General features: G+C 40.7%; 1 protein-coding gene across 2 annotated transcripts; it reads left to right on the forward strand.

Moving 5' to 3' along the window:
• Positions 1 to 1,782: 1,782 nt before the first annotated feature.
• LOC133424945 (vascular endothelial growth factor C-like) lies at positions 1,783 to 19,703 on the forward strand. Of its 2 annotated transcripts, none has more exons than XM_061715543.1 (8): positions 1,783 to 2,912; positions 8,807 to 9,059; positions 9,241 to 9,431; positions 10,700 to 10,833; positions 10,917 to 11,020; positions 15,120 to 15,251; positions 15,611 to 15,812; positions 19,568 to 19,703. In XM_061715543.1, the coding sequence occupies exons 1-8, from the start codon at positions 2,811 to 2,813 to the stop codon at positions 19,671 to 19,673; spliced, it is 1,224 nt and encodes a 407-aa protein (XP_061571527.1). In that variant the 5' UTR covers positions 1,783 to 2,810; the 3' UTR covers positions 19,674 to 19,703. The 2 variants fall into 2 exon arrangements, with proteins under 2 accessions (XP_061571527.1, XP_061571526.1); XM_061715542.1 differs by having other exon boundaries at positions 1,786 to 2,912; positions 15,117 to 15,251.
• The last annotated feature ends 3,180 nt before the right edge of the window (positions 19,704 to 22,883 follow it).

Genomic DNA, 22,883 nt, shown 5'->3' on the forward strand with positions numbered 1-22,883 from the left:
TTCCTCTTGGCCACGTCATCAGACGCTACGGAATCTCTTTTCACTGTTATGTTGATGACTAAACTACATGCGTATGTGAAAACAGACCTCTGTCTTCACCCTTACCTTCCACAGCTTCTCCATCATCACCTCTCACTCTGCAAACTCTCCCCGTCTGCCTGGAGGAGATAAAGGTGTGGATGAAACTAAACCTTCTTTAATTAAACAGCTCTAAAACTGAGGGCATCGTGACTGGCACCCCAGAGCCGACTGAATGCCTCAATCATCCCCATCTCCTCAGCAGTCATTTATGTCAGCATGAGACTTTGATACTCATGTTAAATACCTCTAAGACCTCTTTCCATCATCTCAAGAACAGTGCCAAACTCCTGCGATCCAGTCACTTCGGATAGTTCAGCCAGATGAGACTTGCTCATCCCGGCTACACTGGCTCATTATTCAGCAGGTTCAGAAAGTTCAGCCGTAGAAAAGCTGGTCCGTAATTTCACTCCCCTGGAAAAAAAAAGGGATTTCCGAGAAGCAAAACCCCCTGGAATGAGATTATTTCAGATTCACTTTCCGTTGAATTTAGTCATGTTCTTGCAGGTTCTCTCTCCCACTCTTGACTGATTTTATCTTATCGTCTTTTATTCCTTTTTGGAAAATATCTCAAGTGGAACTGTTTTTTTTTTGTTTGTTTTTTTTTTTTTTAAATGAAAGCAACCGCTGTTATTAAAGGTTTGTGCTTGTCCAAATAATGAGAAATGTCTTGTCCTCCTCAAATCAGAAGTAAACTTAAAACCATCCAAACCCATTAATGTTTCATGTTCAAAGCGTCCAGTGATTCAACAGTTCTTTATCTGTCCAGAAAATGAAAATAAGACCTGCAAATGTCACAGGCTGCAACACACCTCCGCTCTTTGTCATCTCTAGCTGTATTCTCAGCGACTGAAATGGAGAAAGCAATGACTGGAATGTTGAATTTGCTGCACAGATTTCAACACATAACGCAAGATGCAAGCTGACACTTGCCACGGCGAGCATGTGTCTGTCTGCGTCTTTAATCCGTGGAAAGGCTGGCAGTGACTGGCCCAAAAATCGGATGTTTTCTCATTCGAGCGGTTCCCAGACACACCTCTTTCTACCTCCTCCTCCTCCTCCTCCGCCTCTTCTTCACCAGACTGTTGTTAAAACTGTCCCCCGTAATTTATTTTGCATTTGTCGGTAACTGCTTTGCCCTGGGAAAGAAAAGGAAGCGATTTTATAATTTAGACAAAGATATAAGCTCCTCCTGCTGCTCCCTCCTCCTCCCTCTTTCTCCGAGACACACATACCCACAGCCTTGGGGCAGAATAGTTAAAGAGGTATGTGAAGTTTGGCTTTTTTTTTTTAGGACTGTGAATGGACACACAGGAGAAAGAAATAAGAGAGAGAAAGTGAGAGGGGGGCAGGGGTGAAAGACAAAGATGGAGCCTGATGAAGTGTGAGGGGAAAAAGGCAGAAAAGCTCTCAGCTGCAGGTGTGAGGGCAATTTCGGGGCTTCATTTGTCAATCACGCACACAGGGACTAGTCCTGACAATGAAGCAGTGCTCCCAGATGGAAAGCACAGACAGCGAAGGTATTAACAGCTCATGAAAAGGCACTTAGAGCTGGAATTTGAATTCATCCTGGCTGCCAATGAACACACACATTTTTCAAAGTCTTAGCAGCTGCAATTAAGAAGCCCCACAAAGACAGAGCTGTGGAAGAGCGAAGCAAAGGGTGATAATCAAATTATGCACAGAAGGACAAAAAAAAAGAAAGAACGAGTCCAGGGTGATTTAAATACTCCGGAGAGCTGGAGATGGCACGTTTTGGGGGGAAACTAAAGTGTGCCATTGCCGTGGAGCTGCGTGCTTCTGCAGAGCCTGCAATTTCACAAAGAAAAAATAAGAGTGAGGCTGATGAAAATTCACATTCTCTCCGTCCCTTCACTCCGCCCACAAGATCCAAGCCTTCCATTCTTGTATTTTTTCTCATTCACTCCAGCGGGACGACTGAGAGAAGGCCGCACATCCACACTATTTGGACAAGAACTTAACACCAAAAGCCCATTTTGCAACAGGATTGGAAATAAGAGCTTTTTCTACTCTATTTTTGTTTTTCCCTCTTTGATGCTTTTCTAAGGATCACACAACCTGGCAGAGAAGTTGGGACTAATTCAGAAAGCCACAAAAAGACCAAAAGAGAAAGAGGGCTTTTCCATGAAGGCTTTTGAAAACGAAACAGGGGACTGATAGAACGGTGTCAGCAGTGTGCACAGCTGTTGTGTGAGGAGAAGGGAAAATAAAGAGATAAAGGAGGTAAGGAGGTGCACAAGTGTGAAGGGCGAGGAGAGGAAACTGGCGAGGACGACCAAGGCTGGAGAGAAAGGGAGATAAATGGGACACTGAGGGGTTACTCAAGTCGAAGGCCAAGAAAGATATAAAGACAAACCCAAACAGAGACACCTGACACAGAATTAGCAGCCAGAATGGAGGTGAAGCAAGACAGGGGGAGAAGTCTCTTCTGAAGAGAAAAGGAAGGAGTTGCACTCGACCTGAAGGAGAGGAGAAGGTTTCCTCATCATGATTGATTCAGCTGATCTCCCAGTTTCCAACAACCTGTGCAGGAAGAGCAACTTCGTCCCGGGATAATATGAAGAGAAGAGCACAGAGATTCCTGTCGAATCTGCTCTAACCCTCCTGCTCCTTCTGATTCACCTCTTCCCTGTCATCACCAAGCTCCACACTCACCAACGTCCTTCTCGTCTGCCCTGATATCTCCTCTCTCCCCTCTCCATCCCCTCACTATGTGGATACCAGCTGTGATCCTATGGATGCCTGTTATCAGCAGTTTGTGCTCAGGACAAGACTATCCAGACTATTACCAAAGTGTAGACATGGGCACACAGGTAAGACATCCAAAATGCTCCATTTCCATTACTCATGTACCAAAAGTCTGACATACAACTTCTGAATTACGTCTTAATGTCTACAATCAACCACATACCGGTGAGAGGTTGAATGAAAAAGACGATTAGATGACCGAGGACACGTAATGAGTGCAGATGCCTCTATACATGGCACCAGTGGTCACTACATAGTCAATTAAGAAGTGAGTGATTTAAACCTCTCTCTCCAACAACAACACTGAAATGACTAATGACGCAACATCGTTGGCAAGAAAACCACAGCAGATAAGCTTTATTTACTTAGGAAGCTCGCTGAGACTGAAACCTCTTTTACAACAGTAACAAATGACAACATGCAAAGTAGTCATTACGCACAAATCCCTGAACAGTCCCACCATGGGGGGTCATGCAGTAGATGTCTGTATTTCTGTATAAACATGGCTTAAGTCAACATCTGATGAGTCATGTTTAAAACAAATGTAGATTTATTTAAGTCTGATGCTCCGGATCAAAGGGGATTTGTGAGGAGGGTTCACGATCACAGGTCTGGGAACATTCAAGAGCATCGTGTCTGCTCTCCAGCGGTGGTTAGCCAATGAGGACCGTGATAGTCTGCCAGGGTAAACTTCTACCAACCGTCAGGGGAGCACTAACCAACAAGATCTATGATGCAGTAAGGCTGGTGTGAGAATCGTGAGTGAGAAAGCGAGAGGAAGAGAGGACCTCCTTATATACCGAAGGGCGTTACGTTTAGAGAAACTGAATCACTGGATACCAGCGTAGGAACCACATGGCCCTGGTGAAACACGGTGGTGGTAGTTTCATCATTTGGACCAGTTTTACCTTTTAATATCGGACAAAATTATGACACCAGATGATTATAGGGCGATAAAGTATTTGAAATTTCCACACTAGAGGGTTATTGGAGAATATTAAACAACCTGTTTTTACAGTGTAACTTTTTTTGTAATAACTATGCATGTAGTTCTACTGAAGATACTAAATGTGGTAATTCGCTCTGTACAGGGTTAATGGAAGCCAAAAATAATTTTCTGGTTCAAGGTGTTATGTTATGAAGGTTATATTGCTATGCATCCCAGCATAGCAATATAATTCAATCTGTAAAACATGGTGGTGGTGGCTTCATAGTTTGAAAATCTCTTCCCATCAATGATGGACCAAAAAAATGTAAAATGACGCCACAAGGCTAATGGGAAAATCCATGCCTGGTAATGGTTAAAAAAAAAATCTAAATGCTTCACAGATTCTCAAAAACCACTGTAAGAGGGACAGCATAACCTAATAACGACAAACACATGTCAGGTGATGGCTTGTGACATCACAGACAGACATGTGACTTTGTCATCAAGTGGTTTTAGAGGAAGAGAAACAGAAAACAGGATGGTATAACTCGTCATTCATGCAGTACTGATTCTTGCAGGATATCCTGATGGATTGACCCTTAAAACAAGAAGATGCGATTTAAGGAAGCGTGACGAAGCTTAATCAGTACAACTGTGTCAAAAGTTAAAATATCGTCTTTGTTTTCCACATGACGTCATTTAACCGTGACTAAAGCAAGATCCTGTAAAAACTACATCAGCTGTCTTCTGATTTACTGTTGATGGAGCAGCCAGGAAACAGTTTAGTGTTTTGTTTCAAGTTCTTCAGAAATGTAGGCATCCCTGTGAGGAAGTCCCTCTGAAAAAGGGAAAAAGGAAAAGTTTTGGAAGCTTTTCTGACTAACACATGAATATCGTTAATGACTCATGCGACGATGTTATGATAGTGGTATCATCTTACTACCTGGAAGGAGCCCCTTCTCAGCCTTTCCCTTTCCCTACATTATATATATATATATATATATATATATATATATATATATATATATATATATATATATATATATATATATATATATATATAAATGTGTATGGGAGTGGCTGGTTTCAACATAACATACATTGTACTTATGAAACAACAGCTTCAGATGATGTTTATAACAGATGACAGGCAGAATGGGTGTGCGTACATATTTGTGTCTATGTCTAAGTGCAGTATGTGGTGTTGGACACACCCCAGAGTGCTGCATGAATGGACATTTGTCCGTCATGACCTCAGAAGTCCCTTAGCAATGACTTCATGTCATGTGATCTCTCAGTAACACACACACACACACATACAAAAAGAAAATGTGTGAGGGCCTTGAAGGAGGGAAATAAAAGATTACATCTGCAGGTTATTTAAACAAGTGCACAGCAAGCTGAAAAACACAATAACTGACACGAAGCAGCGGGAGATGACAATAAAGAGCAGTGGTGAAAGGGAACGGCGGCTGTTAAGTTGAGGTCTCAAAACCAAAAAGAAAAAAAGAGAGAATTCCTCAAAGGATTGGTCTAAGAGCTTATCAAGCTCCCTCTGAGTCCTTCGTGCAGACTGAGGTGGTGGTGGACTGATGCAGAGCAGTCCCCACTTTCTTGTATCCTCAGCACAAAATTCAGTTTAAAGCCGCTCTCTATAGCACTTCCAGCTCTGACCACATGGGGCAGAATATCAAAACAATTCCAATGCGTCAGCCCCTAATGAAAGATGAAAGTGCACCTAGACAAATTGGTATTACAATATGAACAGGATCATCCCCAGCACAGTTCTTACAGCCCAAAGTCATATGTGTTAGACAAAGTTGCTTTAAAGGTTAGAGAATGCATATCCAAACAAGCCCATTGTTCTACTTTCACTGAAAAGTGAAAGTAGAACTTATATGTGACAAGTGAGTGATGTTGAGGTACAAAAGAACACATGTCCATGTGTTAAACACAGAACAGGACTGATCATGCTCTGGGGTTGTGTTGCTAGCTAGTATCAGATTAAATACCATCACATTCTGAAAACAAACTTCATCCTTTCTGCAAAAACCTGTCAGTTAGAAGCAGGATGGCTGCTAAAACAGAAATTTTATTCAAAATGTGTAATGCAAAAGCTGAAAGATTTGTAATTCACTTGTAGGAGGAACATGGATTGAAATATCTTTACAGTTATTGAACAAATTCATCAAATTCACATTCAAGCAACTGCACATGTTGCCACTTCTGAGATGGTGACCCTTTAGGAAGCCAGATAAGGCACCTTGGTTGTATCTAGTTACATTTTACCTACAGCGCCAACAATGAGGCTAAGGTTTACAGTGTTCTGAAGGGAATACCACAAAAGACAACAAATATTTCACATCCCAGCCTTCCCCTTTCACTTCAAGCGTGCCCCATGGCTCCGTCCTGGGGGCCTCCTTTTCATCATTCTACCTCATTCCCATTGGCAACAACTTCAGCAAATATAATACCAATTTCCACAGCTCAACACCCAGCTCTCCCTCTTCCAACTTCCCATTCTCGACTGATTGGCAAAAATCAAGTCTTTGTTTTCTTCAAACTTCCTCAAACTAAACAGTGACAAAACAGAGATTCTCCTCAAAATCAACATTATCCAAAACCGACAGTTTTCCTCTTGTTATCAACAATTGCTCTTTCCCCCCTACCAGCAGGTTAAGAGTTTGGGTGCCATCCTCGAAAGTACTTTATCCTTCCAATTCCACATCAATAATATTACCCTGCGTGCATACTGCCACCTACGTAACATTAACCGCCTTCTCCCCTCCCTCACTGCCTTGTCACCTCTCGCCTGGATTACTGCAACTCGCTGCTCTTTGGCCTCACTCACAAAACCCTCCATAAACTTCCGCTGGTTCAGAATTCAGCTGCCTCATCATCACCAGACCTCCCTGGATCCATCACCCCCCCCGTCCTGCAGCTCCACAGGCTGCTGCACCAAATTCAACATTCTCCTGTTAACATTCAAGGCCATCCCTTAACCTTTGCCCCCAACAATATCTGTCCGACCTGTTACATGTTGCCACTCCCTCCCGTCCCCTCCGTTCTTCCTCTTCCATCCACTTGACATTCTCCCCACCGCGGGGTGCAGAGCTTTCAGCTGCTCTGCTCCCCGGCTCTGAAACTCATCGCCATTTGAGCTCAGAAATATTCATTCACTTCCATTATTTCTGTTTGAGTCTTGCCGGGATCTCGGGTGTTAGACATAAAGAGATAAATGGACATAGGGGTGGGCAAAAATATCGATATGGCAATATATCGTGATACTTTTCCAGCTGATTCAATATCGATATTAAAAATTTGAATATCGATTTTTTTTTTTTTTTTTTTTTTAATATTTTTTATCCCCGATTTTTTCCCATTATATCACCCAGTGCTCCTACCTAAGTGACAGTCCTGGGCATTGCCACTCTCTACCAACCCTGGGAGGGCCCTGCACTGAGCTCAGGTTTTATTTCACGTTTTATTTTATTTCATTTTATAATTTATTTTTTATATAACACAATTGCCTGTCCTTAAAAAATGAAAAATAATGGACAGAGGTTTATTTATTTATGGATTTATATCTATACTGACTGATCACTGTGCCTGTCCTTGGTTTTAGTACCATCTTTCTTGTGTTTATTATCATTTGCCACATAATTAAAGCAACCTCATACTAAATTTAATGTTAATTTCATATGATGTAAATAATATGAAAAACATATACAAATAAGTTGTAACTTTAGCTTGTATAGTTATAATAAAACATTGTTTTGACTCAGTTTGTCCCATGAATTGTCACTATAATCTGATGAATGTGCAACTCAGATTTTAAGATCCATCACTATCATCTGATGTACATATATACAACTTGGATTTTAAGATGTGTAATGCATTTTTAAATTTTTCGGTGAACTATGTAGAATATAATAATCGGGATATCGCATAATCGGGATATCGCAATGTGTATCGTATCGTGGCTCAAGTATCGTGATGCGTATCGTATCGTGAGGTCCTTCCCAATACCCAGCCCTAAATGGACAGACCAATGTTTAAGTTATACTAGCTTTGGGTTAGTTAGGTTAGTTTCCGGTTCTACCAGCTGTCCCAGTCTACCCCTTCTCAGTCAGGGAAACTTAACAGCTTTCTCTCATTCCCTTCAAGAGCAATTAATAAGTGCTACTGAAGAGCAAGTCAGAGATGACATTTACTAAACCACAGCTGATGTCACCACTCGTTTTAACCAGTCTGTTATACAACAAACTCTTTATCGTTCATCTGCTTTATGGAGTGGAACAGTCATCTGACGACAGGAGAATAATTAAGCGGGTGAATCACAGCATGATAGCGTTTATATCAACTGTGAACTGAGATTATCCACATAAGCTGACCATCACCTGCTTTTTTGGTCTGGAGGTTGCTCCTTTAATTTATCATGAAGGCCACACAACGGGTCAGATTACGGCGTCTTGTTCAAGGGCACTGCGGCAGCAGGAGAAGAAAGTTTCAAAGGAAGCAGCTTTGTCAAATATACACTAAGCTCAACCTTTGCTGAATTTTTGTGGATCCAAAGCAGCAGCGAGTGTGGGTAGGTGAAGGGAGGACACGCGTGTGCTGAACAACTAACAGTAGTCAAGAGCAACATGTCACAACACATTGGCAGCTGAGGTATTCACTGTTGATCCAGCACAAACCAGCGGAGCTGACACTGTAAATTCTGCAGGATGTAATCGTTTTTAACCAAAAACTAATCTTTTGCCAAGTCCTCTGACAAAAAAAAAAAACATTTTTAAGAAGTTCCTTTCTGTTATACAAAAAATAAAACAAATTTAAAAAAAAAGAAATACCGATGTTGAACCATAAATGTATGTGTTAGGAGCCAGATATAAGTTTGCTTCTATCTTCCCAGCTCGTTTATTGTTTGTTTAACCCCCCCCCCCCCTTTTTTTCATGAGAATACAATGCCTTGTGGTGAGTTAATAGTGCAATATTGTGTTACAAAGTCTTGTATTTGCGATATTCCCACAGACTCCAGCGCTGTCAGACAACCAGCCCAGTTTGGAGACGGTGACCAGCATGGATCAGCTCTTACAGATCCTCTACCCCGAATACAGCCTGATTCAGCACTGCATGAGGAAAAAGTCATGGCATGCCCTTCCTCCTTCCTCCTCTTCTTCTTTCTCATCTTTTCTAACCTCTTCAGTGAGCCCCTATGTCCGGTCTAAAAGCGACGACATGTGGAAGGGGGAGCCGCTTTATAAACTGGATGGCAACTGGGAAGGTGAACTGTTTTGTCTTTACATTTCAAAGAGAAACGGTGTGAAATTCTGAGATTTATCATGTTTGAATCGACTACATGGCTAATTTAATCAAAGTGGAGACATAAATAAATGTTTATGGTAAAGGATTTCATGCAGTTTTCAGATTGTTAGTGAACAAAATCCACTTCTTGATGTTTTCAGTTATCCTCGAGGAGTTCCAGCGCACCTCGTGTCAGCCCAGGGAGGTGTGCGTCGAGGTCGCCAAAGAATACCCAGAATCCACCAGTCAGTTATACTTCCCTCGCTGTGTTGCCCTGCATCGCTGCGGCGGATGCTGCAGGGACGAGTCCTTTTACTGCACCAACACGAGTTACACGCTCGTTAACAAGACAGTAAGTAACCCTGTTAGAATCTGGCTCTCCTCGTGTGTCCCTGACGACGTTGTCCTGACATTTTTTCCTACTCTTGCACCGCAAAATGGCCCTGGAAGTAGGACAGGAACCAATCTGCCAAGTTATGTAACTGGCTTATTTGTATCACAGAGAGCCCTACTCCCGGTGGGAGTGACTGGATGGCGGATCGCAGTCACCAACAGTTGCGCAATCTCAGTGCGATTACATGAACACACATGTAGGCTTCCACACCGTCATGTGAGAAGCATAGAGATTGTTTTCTTACACAACCCTGAACTGGACTGGATCTCAATCTGGAAAAACTGAGGGTTATAAATAGTAGGGCTGGGGATCGATTCAAATGTCAAGAATCGATTCGATTCCGATTCTTAAGATTCAGAATTTATTATCAAGATTTGATTCGATCCGATTCGATGCCGATATTGATTTGGGTTAGTGTTATTAAAACTGTTTTTTGAGCTGTTGCATGAATTATATGACTGTAGTTATGCAAAATATTACTACTAGTATTATATTGAGATTAAACAGCAAGTATTGGCAGCTAATGATGCTGTAAGTACCAATCAGCTCCCAGAATGCTGATAGAACTGCTTTCAGAAACATGTGGGTCAGAATTACCAAACAGATCCAGGGAGGAAACAGAGACGGATGAAATCGGTTTTATTTTTTCCCACATTCCGTTTTTATTTGTTCCATTTTCGGTCTATTTTGGTTGTTAATTTTTGAGCAATTGGTTTTTAGCATTTTTTGCAAATGTAACCCCAAGACAGTATATAAAGTAATGAAATATAGACAATTTATGCAATTATAACCTAACACTTTAATGTTTTCATACCTTTAAACATATTTAAAGGCAAAAACATGGGACCAGTTATTCTTATGTCCAACAAAACATTTCATTTTTTGGGGATAAACAAAAAAATAACCAAAAGTTGTAATGTAATGATGAAGAAAAAAAAAATACATAAATACATTTTAAAAAAATAAATAAATAAATAAATAAATCGATCTTTAGACATATGAATCGATTTTTAGGAATTAATATGAGAATCGATTTAGAATTGGGAAATCGATTTTTTTCAACACAGGCCTAATAAATAGTCATAGTGCTGAAGAGATATAGGTGTGCTTCAGACATCTCTGTGTTACATGTAGTCGTGAGAGACAACAAGTCAAAGCCAGCCAAAGCCAAAGATGCCAGAGCGACTCAATATACTGTTTCTAACCTTTATGTCCCTCGCTGCCAGCTGTTGGAGCTATCTCCGGCCAGGATGGATCCGGGATCGGTCGGCATGGTTACCTTCATCAACCACACTTCGTGCGAATGCCTTTCCAAGCGGCCGCTCCACTCCATCATAAGACGGGCGGCGCCGGATCACCTGTGAGTCAAGAGCGAGGGGTGACGCTGTTGCCGAGCATCGTCCAACGCATCCGTGCATCACTAACATCCGTGTTCACGCGCAGGTGCTCCCCTCCCGAGCTGCCCTGCGCCCCAGGATCGCTGTGGGATCCTCTGAACTGCGTGTGCGTCTCCGTAGACACGATCAACTACTCTCGGAGGGAAACAGGTATGTCCAGGTCACGTAGCTCAGACTAGGAACTGTGATTCCAGCCAATAAGTGTGTTTACATGCAGAATTCATCTGAGCTGGGAGCTGTTTACTCACTCCGAGCTCTGACCAACTCCAGTCCGGTGGGAATGTATACATGCAGGGATTATCTCGACTTCAGTCAGGTTTTCTGACCGAAATTCGGTCAGACAAATGCAGTAATTGGATTTTCATGTAAACACCGCAAATCTTTCATGATTTAGGGGTCCTCCTTTACTCTAACCGCCCTGCCTGCAGTCTCTTTCTGTCCAAATAAGTCTGAATGGATACGAAACAAAGCTGACTGGTGAAATATAGCAACACTCGTCACTCTCAAATCATGCTGAATTCCTTGCTTCATTTATTATTACTATTATTATTTATTACTATTGTTTTTTCTATTGCCTTTGGCCTACCTGAAAATTTTACTTAGTGCACTATGTGCTAAAAAGGTCTCACGTAGAAGGTTTTTGTTTAAATATTGCCTGAAATTGGCTTTAAAAGGACTAACTCATCACAGTATATATAAGTCACACAAACTATTCCCATTAAACATGTTACAGGATGTGAATTAAACTATTTTTCCTCTCATAAAACTCTGCAACTACAGTTAAATGATGATGATGATGAAGATGATGATGATGATGGTGCCTACGCATAAATGAATAATTTAAAACTACCCCAACTGATGCAATGCTGACTCAGTTGCAACAGGAATGTCTGTGGCATTTTACTTGCACACTCATGTACAACATGACTATATTCCAATCCCAGAATTATCCCCAACCAGCATAGATCACTTATGACTAAATTCAGCGATATAATGAAAGTCGGTTAACGTCTAAATGTTAAATCAGAGGCAACACATATAAAGATGACAACTGTGCTTGTACATGTAAATTTTGTGTAATTAATGTAAACAGAGGCGCATTCTCTTCTTTTTTCGGTTTACCGCAGCTATGTGGCAAGTTCAGCGCTCAAGACCTCGAATTAGAAACCGACAATCCAGAAAAAAGGGAAAATACCAGGCTCTCCAACTTTAACTACTGTTGCTGGAGCTGCCTGGTCCGCTGGCATCCACGCTACAGTAATTAGTACGGCAAGGACTTCAGCTAAATATACCGTTAAAACGCTGAAGATTGGCAGATATAATGTTATTATAATGCCTTGCACACGACATATGCAAAAGTTGGTACACTTTCCTTTAATTTTTAATTCTAGTCCTTTACCTTTTTTTTTTTACAGTGTAACTATTTTTGTTTAAAACACATAAGCCAAAAGGAAAAAAATATCAAGTGGGCAATAGTAAGTACCTCGATGATTCAGTAGCTTTAGGCGCAATAACTGGAAAGGGTTGTTTGATCCTCCGTCTCTGACATCACTGCAGGGGCGTCAGTTGGGTATGGCAAGGTATGGCAGCTTTATGGAATTACTCTGTGTCTATTTGTATTGATTATTCTATTATTTAATACATGTAAAATAACTACAAATGCAAATCAGAACAACATGATCGATTTCACTAGGTATTATATTTCCCAACACCTGTATCTCCCCCCCTCCCATATCTTGAAATGTGAAATCCCAGCGTCCCTGGTCCGTGGTCGCTAGGTCAATCTCGTTTTTAGCGCACTTTGCAGTGTTACTAACTTACAAAAATCAAAAAGGAAGCAGGCAACCCTGCAATTTTTTTTTTCAAAAAAAAGAAGGCAAATGATGGGTCCAATGTTGCCCCGGCAGTGGAGGAAGAAGGAACGGGTAGGGAAAGCGGGAGTCAGGCTATTAACGAGGCTGTTAGCCGCTCCATGTCCACGTGATATTGTTGCACTGACATACAGTAGTGAATGAAGTGAACAGAATGAGTTAAATTGCGTTTGTCAGATACGCTATTTCTGCTCTCTAACTGTCCGAAAACGGATGCGAATTGTGTAAAGGCGCATTGACTGACTTGATCAACACGTTGTTAAAGTGTAGTGTTCATAGTTACGTTAGCAGGATGTGAGTGAGACTGCATTTGAAAAAGTTAAAATTTTCTTGACCACACAGATAAGCTACAAGCAGACTTCTGTGATGAGTATTTGCTGGGCATGTTGATTGATACTGTAGTTAAGTTCTGTGACTCGTAACCTTGCCATACCTTAGCTGCGACTTAATTGACGCCACTGCATCACTGAGGTGGAGTTTAGGCCCATCTTTCTCAACAACCGTGTTTCACTTCATTGAGACTTTGACTCTTGAGGTTCCTCCACAACATTTCACCTGAGTCTGGACTTTGGCTCAGCCATTGCTAAACGTTAAGCTTTCTTTTGTAGATGTGCTTCAGGTCGTTGTTATGCGTCACAATCCACGTTTCACCCTCGGACGCTCTGATGAAGAGAGGAGTTAATGAATGAGTCACTGTAAAAGGCCATGGTTCTGGGGAATGCAAAAAATTCCCAAATGATCACCCCTCCACTGCCATGCGTAACTGAAAACGCTGTGACTCATTATCACCAAGCATGGCACTGAGCACTGTGGCCAAGCCCCAACACTTTGGTCTCATCCGTTTGCAGGAAATGGCTCCGGAGGTTTTGGGATTTGTCATGTTGGAGTTTTTCAAACCTCAGACATGCTTCCCTGGTTGTTTAAGACAGAAGGGACTTTCTCCTGGAAATCCTCCCAAAGAAACATACTAATCTTCTAATTGAGATGTAGATCTCTCTTTTTATCTTAATGTTGTATTTCTCCCAGTATTGCACGGTGCACGGTCTGACCTTGACATAAATTTGCTGGGACATCCACTTCTAGTACGATTGGCAACACTTTCCACTTAATAATCTTTCTCACCCTGGAAAGCTTAGATTCAATCTGGAAATAGTTTTATGACTATTTCCAGATTGATTTGCAGGAACATTTGCTTTTCTAAAACCATTGCTTATGTCTTTCACTCTTGGCATTGTGTGAATACACACTACTTAAATGATGCAAATAAGCAAACTGACAAAATGCCTGAAGATGAATTCATCAAGGGCTGATAATTAATAGCACATGAATACAACTTACTCACTTAAATCCTATGGAAGCAGCAAGGGGGCACTAAGTATTGCCCACATTATTATTTATTCATTATTTTGCTTCATTTTGTCAGATAAATAATGGCATAGCGAAAAGAAAAATTATGTTCTTCATATGAGGTTTTATGTGTGAGGACCAGAGGTGGGTAGTAACGAGTTACATTTACTCCGTTACATTTACTTGAGTAAGTTTTGGGAAATTTTGTACTTTTAGGAGTAGTTTTGAATCACTATACTTTTTACTTTTACTTGAGTAGATTTGTGAAGAAGAAACTGTTACTCTTACTCCGCTACATTAGGCTACATTGAAAGAAAAGTACATAGGCTTGAAATGTTGTGCTACTTGTGCTTAATTTATTTTTTTATTCTGTTATTATTTTATTATTTATTAAAGTACTTGAATTTACTTTAATATTATTTTAATTTAAGCATTTTTTTTATTAATTTAATTTATTTTATTGATTTAATTTGCCTGAAGATGATTATTTTGTACTTTTGTCTGTTTGAATGGTTGTGTTAAAAAAATAACTCAGGCGTTACTCAACAGTTACTCAGTACTTGAGTAGTTCTTTCACCAAGTACTTTTTTACTTTTACTCAAGTAATTATTTGAATGACTACTTTTTACTTCTACTTGAGTCATATTATTCTGAAGTAACAGTACTTTTACTTAAGTACAATTTTTGGCTCCTCTACCGCTCTGGTGATGACCCACTAGGAACAGATCAATATTTCTATTGTTTTTACCCTAAAACATTACCATTAAGTGAGTAAATACAAACCGTTGCACAATTATATCAATGTTGTAAATAAATTTAAGTAAAGGACAAAGCTACATTTTGACTCAATGATTAAAAGTCCTCCCCTAGAGCACTTGAACATCAGAAAGCTGTCAAGAGATTTAACAAAACTGTCAGCCTCACAGTGACCATAAAAGTCAGCAAATGACCTAGAATGAACGATGTTACATATATTTTTATGTAAAAAGCTAAATACCTCCTTTCTCTCCTTGACGTACGTCTTCCAGAAGCGCTGGGATCCGGTCTGCTGGCTCTCTGTGGGCCCAACAGGGTTCTGGAGGAGTCCACCTGCGAGTGCGTCTGCCAGAACGGACTGACGGAGGCCAGCTGTGACCCGGGCTGGAAACTGGACCACAACACCTGTAAGGAGGGCTTCGGTTACGCCATAAACACTTAAAACATATTGTTTTAGCAGGACTGAGAATAAATCATAGCTGGTCCCAATACACAGGTGTGTGTTGAAAGCGTTGGATTTACTGTAAATACTTCAAAGGGCTGTCAATCGGAAAGTAACTGATCCGAAAGTAACTGATCGAGATCAAGATAATAAAAAGACTAAAGCAGTTTTTTTGGAAGTAGGGCCTCATCCAGATCTCAAACAAGTCACAACACGGCAGTCAAATATTTAGCCCAACAGTGCTAAAACCCCACATGCAAACTTATATCAGCTCTGCTCAGGTTTAATCCTCTCGTCCTTCCTGGTCACATGACCTCCGTCCAGGTGAGTGCCAGTGTGAAGGCCGAGGTGAGGGGAAGGCGTGCCCGGCCGGCCAGCGCTGGGACGACGAGCTGTGTGGCTGCGTGTGTGCGGCGGACTGTCCCCGGAGTGAACCGCTGAACCCCGACACCTGCCTGTGTGAGTGCAGAGAGAGCCAACACTCGTGTTTGCGGCAGGGCAAGAGATTCATCCCCCACACCTGCAGGTACGCAAGGGGGTCTGTGGCACAGACCGCCCGTCTCAACAAAACTAACCATGTTAACATTAATATACTTCTTTAACTCGTAAATATGGACAGATGTGGTTAAGGAGAAACTCATAAACATGGACCGAAGAGGAACAAAACATCGCAGTGTAAACAGATGTGATGCATCTTGGATTTCAAAGACTTAAGGAGATGATCAAAGGAGGAGGATCGCTCTGTGTTTTGTCTTAAAATGCACAAACTTAAACTCTGGGACAAGATAGACTCAATAGAAGCACATCCCTCAGCGCATCATAGGTTAGGCGACCAAACAAATTATACTTGGAGAAACTGCTCCTGTATATGGCGTTGTAGATGACTGGTGGGGCATTAGGGTGTCATTAAAAACTGCCCGCCCTGGGAGATGAGGCGCGAGTGAGAACCAGAGACTTCTGGGGAAAAGAAAGGTCTCGATGCGCATGTCAAACATTCCACAGGAGAAAAACTTTCTCCCCGAGTTTTATTTCACTCAGATGTTTCCATGTGACCTTTTATGGACATCAGGGGTCCTTGACATTCGCAAGGGTGTTTTTTTTTGCATGCGTGTCGAGGTTCCCACAGCCTGCATGCAAGGGATCAACCTTACTCTGACCCGGGAGGCCAACAGAGAGACGGAGAGGGAGACTGGCTGAACTTAATGACATTGAGCAGAGCAGACGGGCGGACAGCTCGGAGACAGATGGACTGACACGTATGAAAACACATCGGCAGGCGCAAGCTTTGATATGAGCAGTTTGTAATCATAAATTTACATCTGGGAAAGTTCTTAGATACACAGACCGGTGACCCTTGGAAGCAGCTTCCTTAACTTTTCAGCTTGAGAACATTTCAATTAAAAGGATCTTTATTCAAGCTGAACTACAGGAGAACTGAGATTCCCTTACATGCCGCCAGTTTTAGTCTCTACTTTGATCTATATGAAGGACCAAGAAAATACAACAGTTAAGATGTATAATAGATTAAATCCAATACATGAAATTAGCTTCATTATAAACTGAGGGGCAACGTCCAGCGTGTTAACCCATTAAGAAATGGCAATAAATGCAGTTCATTCACTAACCACCAGAAGCAGACTCCAAAAGTGAGCTTATGATAAAATGTCTAACTTTACAGTAGGGATGGGCGATATGGACTAAAAAATGTATCACGATAATTTCTGGCATTTATCCCGATAACGATAAAAATGACGATAAAAAAAATACCAATTCCAACTCCACCTTTTCAACTATAAATCTATCTCGCTCTCAGATCCACCATGTTTGTTACACAAAAACCTCATCAACGGGAATTTATCCTTCTTCCTTCCTTCCTTCCTTCCTTCCTTCCTTCCTTCCTTCCTTCCTTCCTTCCTTCCTTCCTTCCTTCCTTCCTTCCTTCCTTCCTTCCTTCTTTTTTCCCTTCCTTCCTTCTTTCCTTGTTTTCTCCCTTCCCTCTCCCCTTTCCTTCCTTCTTCTGTTTTCCCTTCCTTCCTTCCTTCTTTCCTCCTGCTCTCTCCTTCCTTCTTCCCTTCCTCTTTTCTCCCTTCCTTCCTTCCTTCCTTGTTTCCTTCCTTCCTTCCTTCCTTCCTTCCTTGTTTCCTTCCTTGTTTCCTTCCTTCCTTCCTTCCTTCCTTCCTTCCTTCCTTCCTTCCTTCCTTCCTTCCTTCCTTCCTTCCTTCCTTCCTTCCTTCCTTCCTTCCTTCACGTACGTTGTGCATGGATTTAACACAGAACCATAAATCAGCTTTACACAAAAACATCATCAACGGGAATTTATCGTTTTTACCGTGAGATGACAAATTCTTATCGTGAGGAATTTTTTTGACGGTATATCGTGAACGGTAAAATATCGCCCATTCCTACTTTACAGCACAAATAAACATAATTCCAGGCTCCAAAGCTAGATTGAAACTGAACAGGAGGTGAATCCCCATTTACTTCATCCGGTAAAGCTGCAAATCTGAGCATAATACGAGTCATGTTTTCGTCTTTTTTTTTTTTTTTAATTGCCGTCTATGGTGTTTAAAATCAGCTGTCATCACTTTAGGTTAGCACTTTGGGAGAGTTTAACTTCTGAGTTGTGAATAAAGGCCGACTGGAACATAACTTTTCTGATTTTAAAGTTAGTACGGCTTGTTGTTACTGTTACTGGGCTAACTAGAGGATGCCCTCTGGCCTGGTAGCCATGGCAACCTTCCAGACTGGCTGACTGGACTGTAACCACTGGTGAACTAGTCAACGTCGCCTGGACCTATCAGAATGAATGCTAGTAATCTTCATAGCGCCATATGAGCTAAGCCAAGCAGAAATAGGCGGGTTTGTTCCAACCAGGTGCCGTGCTGCTCCCTTATGCTCATTTGCCTATTTTTGGATTAGCCGCGGTTGGAAGAAGCGGTCTTAAAAAAAATAAAGCTTGACATCATATAGTATTCATCCCAGTTCTTTTAATACATATAAACCTCAGAGAACTCTGGGATTGATCAACGCTCAATTTAGCTGAGGAATAACAATAACAAGACCAGTTGGCTTTTATGTTGCTTCAGATGTCCTTTCACTATTCCTAATTAGTTCAACATGAGCCTAAAACTTTTTGAAACACAAGACAAGTATTTATTTCCTCAGTTTGGTGTGTCCACATTTATGGGGGGGAATAGTAAAAACAGGATCAGGGAGTGTAATGTGTGTGTTCAATCAATTTGGTATCCTGTGATATTCTGACCCCGAGAAATTTCATTGCATCAACTTATAAAACAAAAGGTTTCCTTTATGATAACTGTGATCATTAACTTTGACATAAGCTTGCAAATACTTGCTAATTAGTTAGCTTCTTATCAAGAATAAGAGAAGTAAAAATGATTATGGTCAACAACTCAGGCTAGATACAAGAAATGATTCAGCGTTGATCAATAATGATGTAAACTGACATAGTACCTTTTTTTTTAATCATTAAATTGGAATTATTTACATCAACTGTCATGCTTGGTTAGCATAATGAGATGTTAGTGCTACTTTGTAAGTATATCTTTTATTAAGTACGTACTTGTAAACAAAAGTAAATTAATAAAACATATAACTAGTATGATAGTATTATGATCCTCCTAAAACTAAGTCTTAAAAAGTGACTAGCTAACATTCCCCAGGAACACAGCTCAACACTTCATATTTAACTAGCTTTTAAAACTTACATTTGTCTGTTGGAGTAATAAAAAATATAGAAACTAAGTCAAGGTTTCTTGTCAGGAGGGATTTTAAACAAAAACTTGGATTATCAAATAGCTAGTGCAACAAAATCCAGCCTTTTCATTTTTTTCAAACAACAAACAGGGCTTTTATTTTTCTTTTCCTTCAGTCTCTTCATTGTTTTGTCTGTTTGGTTTGACTCAACATCTGGTCGCAGGAGGTAGTCCACAGGCGATCATACACCTGCTGTGATTTTGAAGAGGCGAGTTCCCAGATTCCTTTTGACCCATTTTTTCCCCTCAAACACAGAATCTTTTGATGCACATGCAAATAAAACTTGGATCACGGTCTATCCAAAAGGGATGTGAATAATCCATAGTACGTGTGCCAAGAGAATTGACTCTCATGTGTCTGCTTTTTATTCCTCCTCTGTTCATAATATCAAACCTCACCCCTCTTAAAAATCATTTGGTTTTCATTTCCTCTTTTTGTCTTATTTGCTTACATTTCCCTTTCCATTACATGCAACGTTTTTGACTTGTTCCCTTATCCTTCTAGCTGTTACAGGCATCCTTGCAGAAAACCCAGAACTGTGTGCCAGGCTGGATTTTACTACAGCTATCATGTCTGTCAGTGCATCCCCAACCACATGAAGTGGAACTGAACGAAGAGTGCGGGCAGAAATAAAGGACTGCAGACCTTTGACCTCAAACTTTTGGGGGTTCATCCTGACAACAAGACGGGAAATGGAGCAACACACTGGCACAATGCTGACGGGACAATACCAACAGCACGTGGGGACGTTTGTGCCACCGATGCTCCAATGAAACACCAGGAAGGAGGATCAAAGAACTTCAGAGTACTATCAAAAGTCCAAACTGCCACCGATAACTGAAAAAGTACTTTCAAACGGGGAAAATGAGGAGCGATAACTGAGTGTTTGGGACTGAGTTTGCTCGGGTGTTCTCCTTCCACCCCCGATTGGAAACCTGGAAGCTGCTTAAAATCCATGAAACAAGAAAAGGTGGGATGAACTAATCAGATGAAGAACTACTCTTCATCTTCACTGCAACGTGTTGGAGCAAGCGTGCCCAAAACCAACTGCTGCACAAGCACCGTTCCTGCCTGTGTGAAGTGGAATGTGGGATAAGATAATAACAGACCAGACGCCATGCTTGAAAATAAATAATAAAAAGAAAAAGAGACCTTCAGGCAACTTCATACTTTGGCGGCCTTGAGGGAAGAGATATATGAGAGACTGGAGAAATTGTTTAAAAAAAAAAAATGATTTCATGTGATGTTCACTGCGAGTCGCTCGGGCCTTTTGTAGTTAAGGCTTTATTCTGTTTCTACAGAGATCAAGCTCAGTCTTTTTTTCTTTTTTTTTTAACTGGGCTACTGATCAAACTCCACTTTTCCAACTAGCTCAATCAGACATTTCAGTTTAAACATCCTCTGGCTGCAGTTTACTTCTCCCGCATGTTTCCCTTCATGCATCGTTGAAACCAGTCCCACCTGGACACTTGGCTGCAGTTCCGGGTCTCCCACTTATTTATCTTTACATGCTCCGATTAATATTGTGTACATATTTAATTTTTTTTTCATATTTAAAAAGGTGAATATTTGAATTCTGTATTTAAGTCCCTAATAACTAAATATTGCTTTGAAGTGAATGAATATCGGTCTATGTAATCAGTTTCAATTCCATGAAAAACCTGAATTACTGTCTGCGTTGTCACATTTTCATTTTAACAGGTCATTCAGACTCTGAAACAGCTTGTTTTGGGGTCAAAAGTAAAATATGATGAATGTTAAGATGAAGTATTATTGCAGTGTAGTGTTTGTTCTATATGGATGTCTAGAAAAACTGAAATGTTCATCGTGCTTAAATTATTAGGTATTGATTAAAAGCCTTGTTTGTCTGATGTGGTGTGGCTATAGCATGAAGTTAGTGAGGAAATGAATTGAAGCCTAGCGAAGTAGCAGCGACCTTGGCCCATCTGAAAGATGCTACTGGGGCAAACTGGAGGACGAGCTCCACCTGACTGGCTGCTGGCAGAAACCCACGTCACCTAATGCTTCATCCGTTGTTTTATAGTCTATGGCTGCGTCCGAAATCACTTACTTCCACCCTAATGAGTATGCAAGATTTTTTAGTGCGTCCGAAACATTAGAACGTACTCACTAGTATGCTCTATCCAAACTCATTCCGGAGAATTTTTTTAGTGTGCATTGATGGACACTAGCCGAGCAGAAACTTCCCACAATGCAATGCAGCGGCGTTTGGTTGCTAAGTGATACGTATATGTCATAAGTATAATATTAATTATAATAATATTATTATATAATATTAATGCTATAATATTCGTATATAATAATATTATAGAATGTCATCTTGTTTTGGCCAGAATAAACAGGAAATAGTGGAGCGGTGCTGCTACTGCTGCTGTGACAGGTTACCATGGTAACAACCCCCCCTCCCTACAGCAGGAAGTGCCATGTGCGCTCTTAATAGTACGTCCGAATTAATGCACACTACTGATATTTACTAAAAAGTGTGCCGAATTTAAGTATACTTTTTAGTAGGGCTGGGCGATTTTGGACAAAAATACAATCCCAATTTTTTTCTCTGAAAAACCGATTTTCAATTTTGATTTCGATTTTTTTGGTAAAACTACAAAAGACAATGGAATAAATTGTTTCAAATATTTTATCTTTATTTTTAAAGAAAAATAGCAAACAAATTTCCCTATTGGGAATTAAGTGCAATTGAAAGATACTGTAAATCCTCCTTGAGTTTAGTAAAGTGACAACATTTACAATTTTCTTGACCAAACAAAGATGACTAGATGAGCTCTGTCTGTAATGCAGCCAGCTGCAAAAAAGGAAAATCGATTTTCCGATTTTCCTTTTTTTAACATCGTCTTGATTAATAAATCCGATTTAGATTTAAAATCGATTAATCGCACAGCCCTACTTTTTAGTATATACTGTTTAGTATGGCATTTCGGACGCACCGTATGAGTTCAAATCATGATTAGCCTAAAAGTTCTGGAAATACAAATATTTGTTAATTGTTTTTTGTGTCCTACTCTTAGCGCTTTATAAATTAATTTATAAACAGGCCTCTTTTTTTCCTCAAGAGATTTTTTAATCAGCCTCATGCTTGAAGAGAAAGCAACGTTTGTGCATGTTGTTTTCATCTCACTAATGTCCTTATCCTTATCCTTATATAAGGCTTATTGCATGTGAACTCTCAGGGTGATGCAGGGGAGATATTGCATGTCACGTTGCTTATGTTACAAATCACAAGTGAACAGAACTCCAACACACATACCCCCACCCACCTGTGGGTGAAAACCTGACTCCTCCTGTGGTCTCGTCTTCTTCGGCTCCCTTTGTCTACCACAACAAACAATAGTGACTGAGATGGAAAACAGATCAGCTTTCCGTCTGCCCTTTGTGACCGTTTGCCCGCAGGACCTTCCACTCCCACAACTACACAGCAACATCAGATACATTGAGCCTCAATTACCTTAAGCATATCTCATCCGTGACAACTTTAAGCAGCTGAATGAAGGAGGCATTATACTGCAGACACGGGTCAAGGCAGATGAGGACAGTCCAGAAACCAGTTTCAACTGCAATGAAAATAAAGAAATAATTGAATCTCCATCAGCTAATGTTACATCAGCCTTGACAGCATGTGATCTCTTTATTAGCTGCTATTTAAGGAATATCCTGGCCCTTGATCAGATGGTAAGGAGCATAAACTTTTGTACGAAACCAAAAATATCATCAACTGAAGCCCTTTTGAGAAAGAACCCGTAGTTGCAGCAGAATGACAGATACAGTAAGGTCTTGGGGAAAACTG

Source organism: Cololabis saira, chromosome 24 (genome assembly GCF_033807715.1).
Source record: "Cololabis saira isolate AMF1-May2022 chromosome 24, fColSai1.1, whole genome shotgun sequence".
Taxonomy (NCBI): Eukaryota; Metazoa; Chordata; class Actinopteri; order Beloniformes; family Belonidae; genus Cololabis; species Cololabis saira.